At 47.5% G+C, this 12169-nt stretch overlaps 1 protein-coding gene across 1 annotated transcript in view; it reads left to right on the forward strand.

Annotated features, from left to right (window-relative positions):
* Positions 1 to 10766, forward strand: part of LOC8043049 (muscleblind-like protein 1) — a 246785-nt gene extending 236019 nt beyond the window's left edge. The window contains exons 8-9 of the mRNA XM_040502515.2: positions 9461 to 9499; positions 10684 to 10766. Coding sequence (XP_040358449.1) covers positions 9461 to 9499; positions 10684 to 10718 — 74 coding nt within the window. The 3' untranslated portion in view covers positions 10719 to 10766. The remainder of the gene's footprint in view (positions 1 to 9460; positions 9500 to 10683) is intronic.
* Positions 10767 to 12169: the final 1403 nt, after the last annotated feature.

The raw sequence follows: 12169 nt of genomic DNA on the forward strand, positions 1-12169 counted from the left end.
TTCTTCCTCAAGTTTAATTATGAAGAGTAGTTTCACGTCGTTGTACACGCACGTAAAACACTGCTCACAGTCAGATATGCGCTACAATTGGCTTGCTTCTCTCCACGCTGAAATGGTTCCAGCCACGTTTAGTAACTGCATGAATCCCTCAACCCCTCTACCTTTCCGTCTTTCTTGTGGATCAAAAATAAAAACAGCGAAAACATGCCCTAATCGGAAAAAGCTATCACGTCACGTCCAGTCGCTCAGTGACTGACTCAAGCACACGTGTCAAGGGAAAAATTGGGTCCAGAGACGTATCACTGTGTCGTCCTCCTCGGTGCTCAACATTTTTTAATACAAAAATAAGCAAAAAACTCACCCCACGACGCGCGTTTTTCCTCCGCAGTGTGAATGCACCTGAAGAGGCAATGCCAGGTCGCGAGACGGGAGCTCAAGTTCAATATTTTTTTTCTCACGACAAAAATAATTTTTAATAATCTTTCAGAAATGAAAGACAGTAAACTCCTCTTATAAAGCCGTTATGTTTTGTATTTTTACTTGGACCACCTCAAGGTAGAATAGATGACTGTTTAGGCAGCAAAACTGACTTTTTTACAAGTTTATAATTTTTTATTTGTAAAATATTTGTTTGTGCAGCCTCAAACATTTTTCATTTACATTACATATGTGGCTTTAAAAAAAATTTTTAATTGCCAGATGCAAAGCAGTAATGAAATTTTAAAAAACTACAAAAGTGCTCAATTTTTTTTTTTTTTTTAATTTTGTTGAATTTATAAAATAAGCTTTTAACAATAAAAATTGTAGAATCATCCCAACAGACCAAGCCCAAAATCATTAGAATTTCATAAAACAGATTAAGAAGCATTTTGAAGAAAATTTAATTTTTACTCAATAATTGATTGATGCCTAGTTTTACGCCCAATTTAAAAGCTCAAACCACACCCTCGCCATAAAAAAAAAAAAAAATTCGGCAAAAATATTTTAGGAAAAGGTAAAAGACCTTGAGGTAAAAAGCCACGAATTTTCTTTTAAAAATCAAAAATGGTCAAGCGCAACGCCTGGGTTGTTTGAGATGGAATGACCCAGATGGGTTGTTGGTTGGCCAGACGTTGTGCACTCAAATTGCTCCCGTGCTTGGCGACTCTGTAGTGATGGCCATCTAATTACATATCCCCAACTGGGGTTGCAAAAAATTCAGCGGGAGACACGAAACGACAAGGAAACTTTTAAAAAAAACTGGTGAACTAGGCTCCCTGGAGTGGCGTCGACGAACATACTACCGTTTGCAGCTCGACATTGAGTCAGAACTGAGCGTCTCAACTCTGCACTTGTTTTGAGAAACTGTGCTCTAAAAAACAAGCTCACTTTAGTCGTTATGCTCCGTTTCACCTTGCGTCCGGCCGCAGCGAACGGTATGAACCATTGGAGCCAATTCAAGGCCGTGCGAGTTTTCTGTGGCCTTCAGGAGAAAATGCCATACGGAAAGCATAGTCGCCTGCTTTGTTCGCAGCTGGAGTGGCTGGGATGCAGCATCCGCCGGGGCCGGACATCAGGTGAAACGGGGTGTAGCAACAGTGATTCCTGCCGCATCAATTTTGTGTGTTACTGGGCGTGTTAAGTCCGTGCTCCGGAGTGCGAGAGTCTGGCGCTCCATTCACTGAACGAACAGGAGCGCTGCCGGAAACCGACACTCGAGCGCGCTCTTCGTGCACCAAGTATTTCTCGGGGCGCAAGTGACTTCTTCGCGCTTCATGACGTCACGCCCACAAGCAGGATGGCTGTGCTGACCAAACATTGTCGAGACAAAGGGCGCTCCCAGACTGCTGCCCTTTTCAGTTGAATAGTGCTTAATCCAGCCAGTGAAAGTGCTTTGCTTTGAAAGCTATGACAGCATTTATCGTTCCCAAAAACGCTAATTGCATCTCGCCTGACAACCAATTCATCTATCGAACATTAGCTTGCCGATAGCAGAGCAACAGAAAAGTTGTCAAGATGAAAAGACACTCGAACCAGTGCCCTTTTTAGAATGCTTAGCCCAGCGAATATTACAATTTCGAAACATCAGTTAGCGTTGCGAAAAAGGTTTGTTCATGCATCTCGCCTGAAAACGAATTGACGTGTTATCTATTAAATGGAGGTGGGCCAGTATCGGCGTAGCACATCAACGGGTTCCGTCTCACACTGCAAGACGAAACCATGGCACACCTGACAAGTTTCATATGGTGAATTCCGCTCGCAGATCTCGAGCGCTCCAAAAGCGCTCCATTTGGAGCGCGCATATTCCGCTCGCAGATCTGGCTCAAGTTGGTCATCTTCCGCTCGTAGATCTCTGGCAGCGCCCGCTCCACGGAGCGCCCCAAACTCCGCCGAACTTGCTCTGCGGGATTTCACAGATCTCTCCGGAAATTGACAGAGCGGCCCACGTGATTTCCGTCTAAATCGGCGGTGCGCATGCGCGGCGAGGTTGGAGAGATCGGCGGGCCGGTCGGGGCCACTGTGGTCGGGGCGGTCGGGCCGTCGGGCCGCGATCGGGTTGTGGAGTTGGATCTGTTGGGTGCGTCGGTTGTTTACTGTGGACTGTGACGGCTCGAACGCTTCTACCTCGCGTAGATCAGGGATAAAAAGCCGGGAATGTGGAGCGTGGCAAATCGTAAGCGCTGACATCTGTGATCACCGAGGAAGAACGACAGAAAAGTCGGAGGCAGACGCAAGGTTAGGCCTATTCATTCTGCAGCCAGTGATTGTTTACCTTTTTACACTGCATTCCATCGGCGTTTTCCCGTGAAATAAAGCAAGAAGTGGTTAGGCAACGACCGCTCAAGTGATGGTTTGTTACCTCTGTGTTTATTAAAGTCGTACTAGCAATCTGAACTCCACCGCTGACAATCGCTGTCCGTGCCCCGCCGCTTCGAGGCGGCCGAAAGGTATGTGACGGTGCCGAACGCGGACGTCTTCGCTATTTGTGACATGGGCGCCGTGGTACGTATAATTCCGCCCGGCCTGTGTCGCGTGTTACTTCTGCAGCTAAGCAGTGACAGTCGTCACTGGTCGTCGGAAAGATCAGCCGGCTGAGGCGTTGGTGGGCTGGTCAAGTTCGAGCAGCGGCCATTTTGAACGGCGGAAGGAGAAGGGGTGGGGAGGGGTGTGGGGCAGGTCGCTCCAAAAATGCAAGTTTATCTTCCCCTTGTCGATTCGGAGCGGGTCCCACGGAGCGGAATTTTGCCTCCCTCGCGGATTTTGGAAAGCGCTCCAGATCTACGAGTGGAATTCACCATTAGTTTCCTACGTCAATGAGCGAGTACAAGAATGTTGTCTTTCATTTAAATCTGAACAGCATGCATGGTCCATAAATAGATTGGTCGAGGTAACTTTCCGCATATGTGCTTGAAGCGACTCTTTAAACCTTTCATTGAATATCAAAATGTTTGTAGAAAATTCCTAACGTCACTGTCTTTCTTTTCTTTTTTTACACTTTGTTGCTTTACAGAGGCCCTAATGAATTAATCTTCGAAATAATTTCGGCTTCTGCCACCTGTATTCACGAGATGCTCGTCGGAACCGTGCAATCAGAAGTGGCCTGTGCGTCGATAGATGTCGCGCTCCTGCACGCTCTGGTCCGTTTAGTTGCTCTGCTGGGAGTATGAAACTCGGAGTGTAAAAGTAGGAATAAAGGAGCGCGAACTTAACACGCCCATTCATGCACTGAAATCATATAGCTTGTGGCATCACAAAAAGCTGGAGGGGGAGGAAGTTGCGATGTAATATTTTATATTTGTGATAGAGTATAGAGTTTGCAGAGTTCAGAAAGTAATAGGTTTTATACAAATGAGGAAAAGTTACCTTGTCTGGAGCTTGTCTAACCCTTGTTCTCAAAGAAGCATGACATTTGTTCGTCTCGCTCCACTAATCTAAAAGGAGAGCCCCGTGCGTTATCCGTAATCGAGAGAAAAAAACCCACTCGAGCATTGGGGAACTCTTGCCGAAAATCTAGAATGCTTTGTTCCCCTCCTCTTGCACATGCTGCAGCTGCACGTGCTTGCACACAATGTTCCGCCACCTGTCGGGAGCTGGCTGAACCCCGCCCTTCTTCTGTCTGCGTGCCAGACGCCTCACTCTGTCTCTCTCTTTCTCTCCCTCTTGATGCACACTGCTTCCTCACTGCACCACCTGCTCACACCACCACCGCCAACACCGGCCACCCCTCCCTTAGTGCCCACGATGTCCTCTGTCGCGCTGGCCTCCGCCGGCGTGGCGTCTGCTGCCTCTAATGCCGCTAGTGTTGCATACTGTGACGACAATGGCCAGGTACTCACCGTTGACGGCTTCTCCCCCTCCCCACCCCCTGACTCGCTTCCTCTTCTTCTTCTCTTCCGCGTTGCTTCCGTCGGCTTTGGCCCCAGTGACGGGACGCGACGGCCTCTGCAGGCAGCTGCTGCCACGGTTACGCGTGGGACAGGGAACGTTTTCGGAAGCGTACCTTCTGTCGGGCCCTTGAGTCAGTTGGGTAGGAATTGCTGCTAGATGGAATACAATGTTCCACTTACCCGTGCCTACTAGCTTGCTTGAGGACGACAATCAGCCAATGCCTTCCATACTTCTGATCTTGATCGGGGATAAAATGACTGTAATGGACCAAGTATATTATTTTAAATGGCTGCCTATGGCCTCGAATTGTCTGTCTTGCACCTCAGGTCCTGAAATTTCTTTACTTCACCAATGTTCTGACTGCTTTCTACCTTTTGATCACAGTCAGAGACTATAAACGATGAATCTGATGAATGTACTTGCGGAAAGTGTGTTAGTATTTGCCCTTGGGTTTGGCCAAGATCAAACTGAAGGCCTCTTCACACATGCACGACAGTGCTACCTCTGCGCTATTAGTGCTGGAAATAACACTGACCTCGCTGCATCAGTTCCAAGATACCTTCGAGTCAGAGCTTCATCAGCACTGTTGCTAGTGTTGGTATATCGCTGCCATGTATGTGTGAACAGGCCTTTGAAGAAACACTGAAATTAAAAAAGCATTTTTTAAGTGCCTAGAGGGACACAATTTTTTAGTCTGAAACATTTTTATTGCAATATGTATGTTATAAAATTGGGGACGTTCAATTAAGCCCTATTTGGGAACTCTACATTTCTATGCCTACTCGGCTCTTTTTCAGGAGTGACTGTGGCAATGGCCGTCAAAGAGCGGTTTTTTCGTTTTCGTCTTCTTTCCTTTTAGAGCGTGGCTTTTAGGCGCCCACTTCCAGCTTGAGCGGCGTCGCCGTCGGCGTGCCATCGGCGTAACCGCGGCGACGCTTCGGCATGGTGACGTTTCGGCATCATGCTGAAACGTCCTCATGACCCCCTGAGTGGGTTCCTGAGGGGGTCACGTGACTTCAGGGGGTCTTCAGGACCCCTCAGGGGGGTCCTGAGGGGGTCACATGACCCCCTTTTGGGGGCAGTCCTCAGGGTGTTCCTGAGGACCCCCCTCACCTCAGGGGGTCCTGAGGGGGGTCGCACAACCCCACATGACCTCAATATCCCACGTGAGGTCATGAGGTTCACGCGACGTCACAAGGGTCACGTGACCTCACGGTTACGCCGACGCCGCTCGGAGGGAAGAGTAGCAGGCAGGGTGAGGAGGGAGGGAGGAAGGGTATACCCTCCCCTCAGTACCCTTCCCTCCTCCTCCTCAAGAGCTGCACTCTAATTCAGCGTTACAGGGAGTTGTAAATGGCTTTCATTTTTAGAGCGCAGCTCTTAGGGGCCCGTTCCCGGCTTGAGCGGCGTCGCCGTCGGCGTAACCAAGGTCATCCCAAGGTCACTTGACCCCCAAGGTCATCCCAAGGTTACGTGACTCCCCAAGGTCACGTGACACCCAAAGTCACGTGACCCGGGGGTCACGTGACCCCCGATGACGTCATCAGTGACGTCACTGATGACGTCACCGGCATCCGCATCGTCAGCGTCATTATCACTGATGACGTCATCAGTAACGTCACTGATGACGTCACCGGCATCCGCATCGTCATCATCACTGATGACGTCACCGGCATCCGCATCGTCATTGTCATCATCACTGATGACGTCACCGGCATCCGCATCGTCATCGTCATCATCACCATCCGCATTGTCATCAGTGACGTCACTGATGACGTCACCGGCATCCGCATCGTCATCGTCATCATCACTGATGACGTCACCGGCATCGTCATTGTCATCATCACTGATGACGTCATGAGTGACGTCACTGATGACGTCATCGGTATCCGCATCGTCATCGTTACTGATGACGTCATCGGCATCGTCACGTGACCCCTCTAGGTCACGTGACCCCCAACCCAAGGTCACTTGACCCCCCCCCCCCCCCCCCCCAGTACACTTCCCTCCTCCTCCTCAAGAGCTGCGCTCTAATTCGGCGTTACAGGGAGTTGTAAATGGCTTTCACTTTTTGAGCTGGGGATTTCTTGAAACCCGTGGACGTTTGCCAAAAAAATGTATTTATGTTTTCTGGCATGTTTATTAGTGCCACGACTCCAAGAAATGTCGCTGTCAGTGGTTGGTTTTGGTGTCCAGAATGCAAGTGTTTTTGACGCAATAGTCCTTGACATCGCAATATTCAGCAACAACACTGACTTTGAGAACACCCGCATTCTCAAGTCTGAAACCGGCCACCGACATTGGCATTTTTTGGAGTCGTGGCAGATGCAAAGTACACCAGAAAACATAAATACATCGCACATCGTTAAGACCGGAGACGAACGGAGAGAATGGGAAAAGGGCATACATCTCAACCTAAACGAGCTCGCCTGCTTACTAGCTTTATCATCAATAAATACATCTCTTTGCGCTTCACCATCTCCGTATGTCCACGAGCTTCGAGACATCACCAGCTCAAAAAGAAATGCAGCTCTGTAAAAGAAGGTGAAAACAAAAACACTGGTCCTCAACGGTCATTGCCACAGTCATCCCTGGTGAAGAGCCGAGTAGGCATCGAAACGTAAGGTTCCCAGTTAAAACTTGGTCGGACGTCCCCCATTTTTTAATTATTCCACCCAACCAGACTAACCTCAGTCGAATGTTTGCATCCAAATATTTACGTTGTTAATGCAATTTAGGTGGAGGTCAAGGGCCACTCTAAGCCCCGCCCAAAAATCGGTGGTCCTCTTGATTCCTACTGGTTTGGCATGGCTGCTCGACCGGACATGCTCGCAAGCCTAGTATCTCCCTGTTGGGATGTCCGGTGCGTTTAGTCTGGCACCTGACATCGCCTGCTAGTCGTGGGAGCAGACACGAGGCATCCTCCGGCCATTAAAGAGGCGCGTCCACCTTCGCTTGCGTCCGTCTGCTATTCCGCTTCATCTAAAACCATCTGCAAAGCTCGCAAGACGCTACCCTGAAAGCGGCGTCCTAACATTTTATCATGCACGAGCCACGGTCCAATACAGGCATCTGTCAGTGTCTGTTAATGCGCATTAGAAGGCGACCAAAAGGACTAAAAAAAAAATAAAAAAATGAAGTGGCTGAGCGGCATGACGCACAATGAAAACACGACCAAAAGTATTGGCTCTAGGAAGCCAGGTACACTGCTCAAAACTTGAGAGGAACGGGCCTTCCGAAGCGAAGTGACGGAAACATACCTGGACAAACCTACCATAATATCCTGAGAGATGCCCCCCCTCCCCGAAAGATAACCCGCCTGCTATTTTTGGTACAATTTGCTATTTTTACAAAAACACCGAAAGGTAGCCCACTTCTAGCAACTGCAGGGCCTTGCCCAATGGTGACCTCGGCACAAATGGTGTTACTTTGCCACGGCGGAAGATAAGCAAACACTGCTGACTGGGAAGAACAGTCGTCTTCGGGTCATCGCCTCTCCCTGCGATCACAAGTTTTGCAGGTGACAAAATTAAAAACTAGCGGTTTTCCCAACTTTTTTTGATTGCACACCGAAAGTTAGCTTACTCCTTATTTTCACCCGATTTGCTTTCAATTTTAGGTGGGCTATTTCTCTAGATATTACGGTATTGCTAGGCGAACGCCCTACTGCTTACAGCAAAATGGCTCACAAATTCATACCTGTGTAGGTTACCTCTTAGTACTGAAACCATGGTTGCAATCACGACGGTTGCACGATTCTCAAGGTAGAGGTGCTGCTTTGACATAAATTGACACATCTATTCGGCATCCAACCGCGCAAACAAACAAATCGAGCCATATTGAGTAAAATAGTTGATGTGAGACACTAGACGTGAGACACGGTAATCCCGCTACGAAAACAAGCTCTCGCGCTGCGCTTCCAAAGACGCCTGCTTGCGTTAGTTATTTGCTGCAAACTATGTAGGTTGAGGATATCTTCCTCTGAACATCTCGGTAAACACAAAGCAACTCACGTTCATAAAATTAGAAGAGCTCAGCAAGTTACGTGGCGTGTAAACAGCTCGCCACAAGTGTTGGCGGCCATGTTTGTTATTGTTTGAATCCTAAGTGGAAAAGGTGATCACACAATATTTCTGAAAACAATAATGACACTATTTATATTGTTTGTTTCTCACACATAAAATATGTCGATTGAAAGACTACCATCCCGAGGAAAACTATTTTACTACAAAATTCTACACGTCAGTAATCTCTCCATCCAATGAGAGCCAAGAAACGATGCTTAGCTACAGTCAGTGACAGGTTCAGAGTTCAGGGCGAGGGAAAGGAATGCTGGGGCGGAGTAACCAGGCAGAATGGTGGAGAGAGAGAGGGATGCTTCCTCTTCCCCAGCCTTCCTTTCTCTCGCCCTCAACTCTGAACCTGTCACCAACCATAGACGTCTTCTGTTTCCTGTCCTTCTCAGTCACGTGGGTTCCGTATCTGGTATGCGGGACAACAAAATACTAAAACATTTCAACCTGGAATATGCGAGAAAATAGAGGTGAGGCCAAACAAGAATGTGTGACAATCACACATTTTTCAAAAACACCTTCCAGCAGTGTGAAGAGGTCAAAACGATGTTTTACCACATACCAGAAGCGACGACATTCAAGATGGTTGCGCCCTTGTGGAATAGGTGTATAGCCAAGCACCTTTCGTTATGGGCGGGGCTAAAGCAGGGCTACCTTCACCTAAGTTGCGTCTGATGTAATTATTGCGTCAAACTTCGTTTTCTTCTTAAAGATCTTTTTATTACTTTTAAAAACTTTTATTAAAAAATTATTTTTTTAGTTTCAGTGTTTCTTTAAGGTGTGGTCGAGGACACACAGCTCAGTATTTTAGAAATGGTAGTTTGTTTGTTCATTCTCCCAGATTTGTTGTGCATGCTGCGCATTTGGTAACTCTAAGTGTAGCACTGGCTGTTTTGCGCATGACTGGTGTTGGTGCGCGTGAGCATCAGTTTTTTCGTTTGTTTGTTTGATCCCGTTTTATTGGTTCTAACTCTTTCCCTTGCCCTCTTCCCCCTCCCCTTTTTCTTTTTCCCCCGTAGCCCTGGATTGGCAGGGGATGTCTTTACTTTATTCACAAGGCAAGCGCTTGAACTTGGTTACACTTTAGCAAACCTACCACAAAACTCTCTGGCTTTCTTTTGCTGCTGTTGTTTTTGCACCCTCTGCTAGAGCTGCCAGGGTGTCTGTAGGAGCACGGTTGGGGAATGCAAGAAATTTGCACTAAAAGTGGATCTGCAGAACATTGATCTCCGTGCTCTCATGCTGGGCAGCGATTGCGGAAGGAAGCATAGTGAACCCACCTGAATCAATAATTGAAACACTCCCTGATTCAGACCACTGATTTGGACACCCTGTGTCGAGCAGACTCACAGTGCAGGTTAGGGCAACATTGGGTACAGAGGAGTCAAATACGGGCCAGAATTCATGAAGGCCTTTTCAATATGCACAGCATTAAAAATGTCTGAAAATGCATACGCTAAAATGCATTTCGTCGCTGGGACTAGAGCTGGTAGTATAATGTGTATATTAAGAGACTTTTACATTCTCTTCTTGAAATGAAAAATGCTGATGCAGGAAACATGTATCTTGGGTGACTAAAGATGTAATCTTCCATCAATAGATGCAAAAAGTTATATTTTACTGGCAATATCTCACTGTATTTGTTTTATGAAATTGGCATAGAGAGGCAGCTGTAGTACAGCATATTGCAGATCCCACTATCTTTTCAATAGTACCGTGTTCAGCCTTTCTCTTCTCAAATCGTTCCTTGCTTAGGCCCCGACAGTTTGAACAGAGGTCCAGGACAGTCAAAGAGAGCAGTCATTTTGCCAATTCTGACCATTGCCAGCAGGTAGAATTTTTTGCAAAGCAGCATCGCAGTAGGCCTCTTCTAGTACACGGCCCAGCCTTTCTGCTAATCCCACCAGAAATGATGCGCATTTCTGGTGGGGTTATAGAGGATTGCATCAATCATTGTGGTTCAACTCATTCCTGGGAATCTTGCTGGCATAGTCCGAGTACCTGCAGACACCCTGGTTAAACACTAGTGAGAGTGCTGAGGCACTCTCAATTGGCTGCATTCTTGGTTTTGTTATTTTTCTACTGCTTTGCATCCCCCTTGTGCCTCTCGAGTGATCCTAATGGCATTGCTCTTCCCCCTCTGCGCCACTCAGCTTGGCAGGGGCTGCCTGCATTAACACTGCTTTGGCCCTTGTGTGGGCTGCGTCTTACGGTGCTTTCTGCTCTTCCCCCCCCCCCCCAGTTACTGGACACCCTGCCGGTGTGCCGAGATTTTAAGTCGGGCCAGTGCAAGAGGCCGCAGTGTCGTTATGTCCATCTTGTTGAAGGTGAGTGCGCCTTTGGCTGCTTGTTTTAGGCTTCCGGGCTGGAGAAGCACTCCGAATTTTTTCTCTGGGTGTGCTTTGGCTGTACATTTCTCGCACCAAAATTTCAGAGTGCAGGCTCACAGAAAACACGAGTTTGTAACAAAAAGTCTTAAGGTTTTGCCAGAGGGCCTTCGTACTAAGGATAAGATTTGTTTGTAAATTTTGTAACAAAAAGTCTTAAGGTTTTGCCAGAGGGCCTTCGTACTAAGGATAAGATTTGTTTGTAAATTTCCACGTTTGGATAATTTGACCGATTGAATCTCCAGCTAGACGAAAACACCCGTGGGAAAAAATTTCGAGAACCTGCGCTTTTCTCTGAAAAGTGATTGACTTGGGGGTTACTCTGCATGCACAAGGGCTAAGTCATTTCAAATAATGACTGGAATTTTGTGTAATCTCAAATTTGCTACAAGATCCAATTGTGAAACTAACGTGACAGTGTGTTCATTGATAGGATTAAGACATGGTTTATCCTGGTCTGACCCCTTTGCACGTAGCTTGAATAAAATGCATAGAGAATGAGGATATATTGACAGAAGACTGTCGGAGCAAATCCAGCGGAGGAATACTTTGGACCCTTGGTCAGCAACCCAACAAGGGTCATCAAAACATCTCGAGTGCTCGCCCCCGTTGCGTCTTTTCTACGCTTCAGAGATGGCTCCTCTCTCTCTGTGCTGACAGTTCCCCCCTGCAGAGGCGAGGGTGGTCAGCCGGGTCCCTAGTTACACGAGCCATCCTAACTGTCATTGAGCTTGCCGAATTAGTTGCAGTCGAGTGGAGTTATGTGACGGTGCTTGGCTGTCATTGAGTCACTAATGACTCTCCTGCCTCAATTGAACTGGAGCCACTGAATGAGCTTCAGTGGGGCCTTCTTTATCTAAAATGGCAGGAAATGCTTTTCTGTCTTCGAGAAATGTTAACGCAGTCTGCAACAGAGCAAAACGCCTCAGCTTCCCGATCTGCTCTGCACTCCACAACGAAACGGTGCTTAGTGCAGGGCAAGGAAACTGGGGAGTGGAGTGCCGATAACTTATTTAGTCGCTAAAAGTTGAATCGGACAGAATTTGCTAACCCGATTTCACGATGGTAGTGACCAAGAGGAAGCATTAGCAACGCTCTTACTGTTTCGGAAAGGGGGGGGGGGGGGAAAGAAGCATCTAGACACAATCGAAGCAATGAATATTGTGGGAGAGGAATGTTGAGGGGTTCAAAGCTGCCATTGTAATGGTCCTGGCCGGGCGGGGAAACTTCACAAAAGGCAATCATTACTGGAGCTGATAGGAGTGCGTCTCCAATTGAGTCTCTCTTGCTTGCATTTCTTTGCACATATATCTCGTGCCAAATGCAAATAAAAGTATGTCT

The sequence above is a fragment of the Ixodes scapularis genome, unplaced genomic scaffold (genome assembly GCF_016920785.2).
Source record: "Ixodes scapularis isolate PalLabHiFi unplaced genomic scaffold, ASM1692078v2 PGA_scaffold41__6_contigs__length_2269736, whole genome shotgun sequence".
NCBI classification, from domain to species: domain Eukaryota; kingdom Metazoa; phylum Arthropoda; class Arachnida; order Ixodida; family Ixodidae; genus Ixodes; species Ixodes scapularis.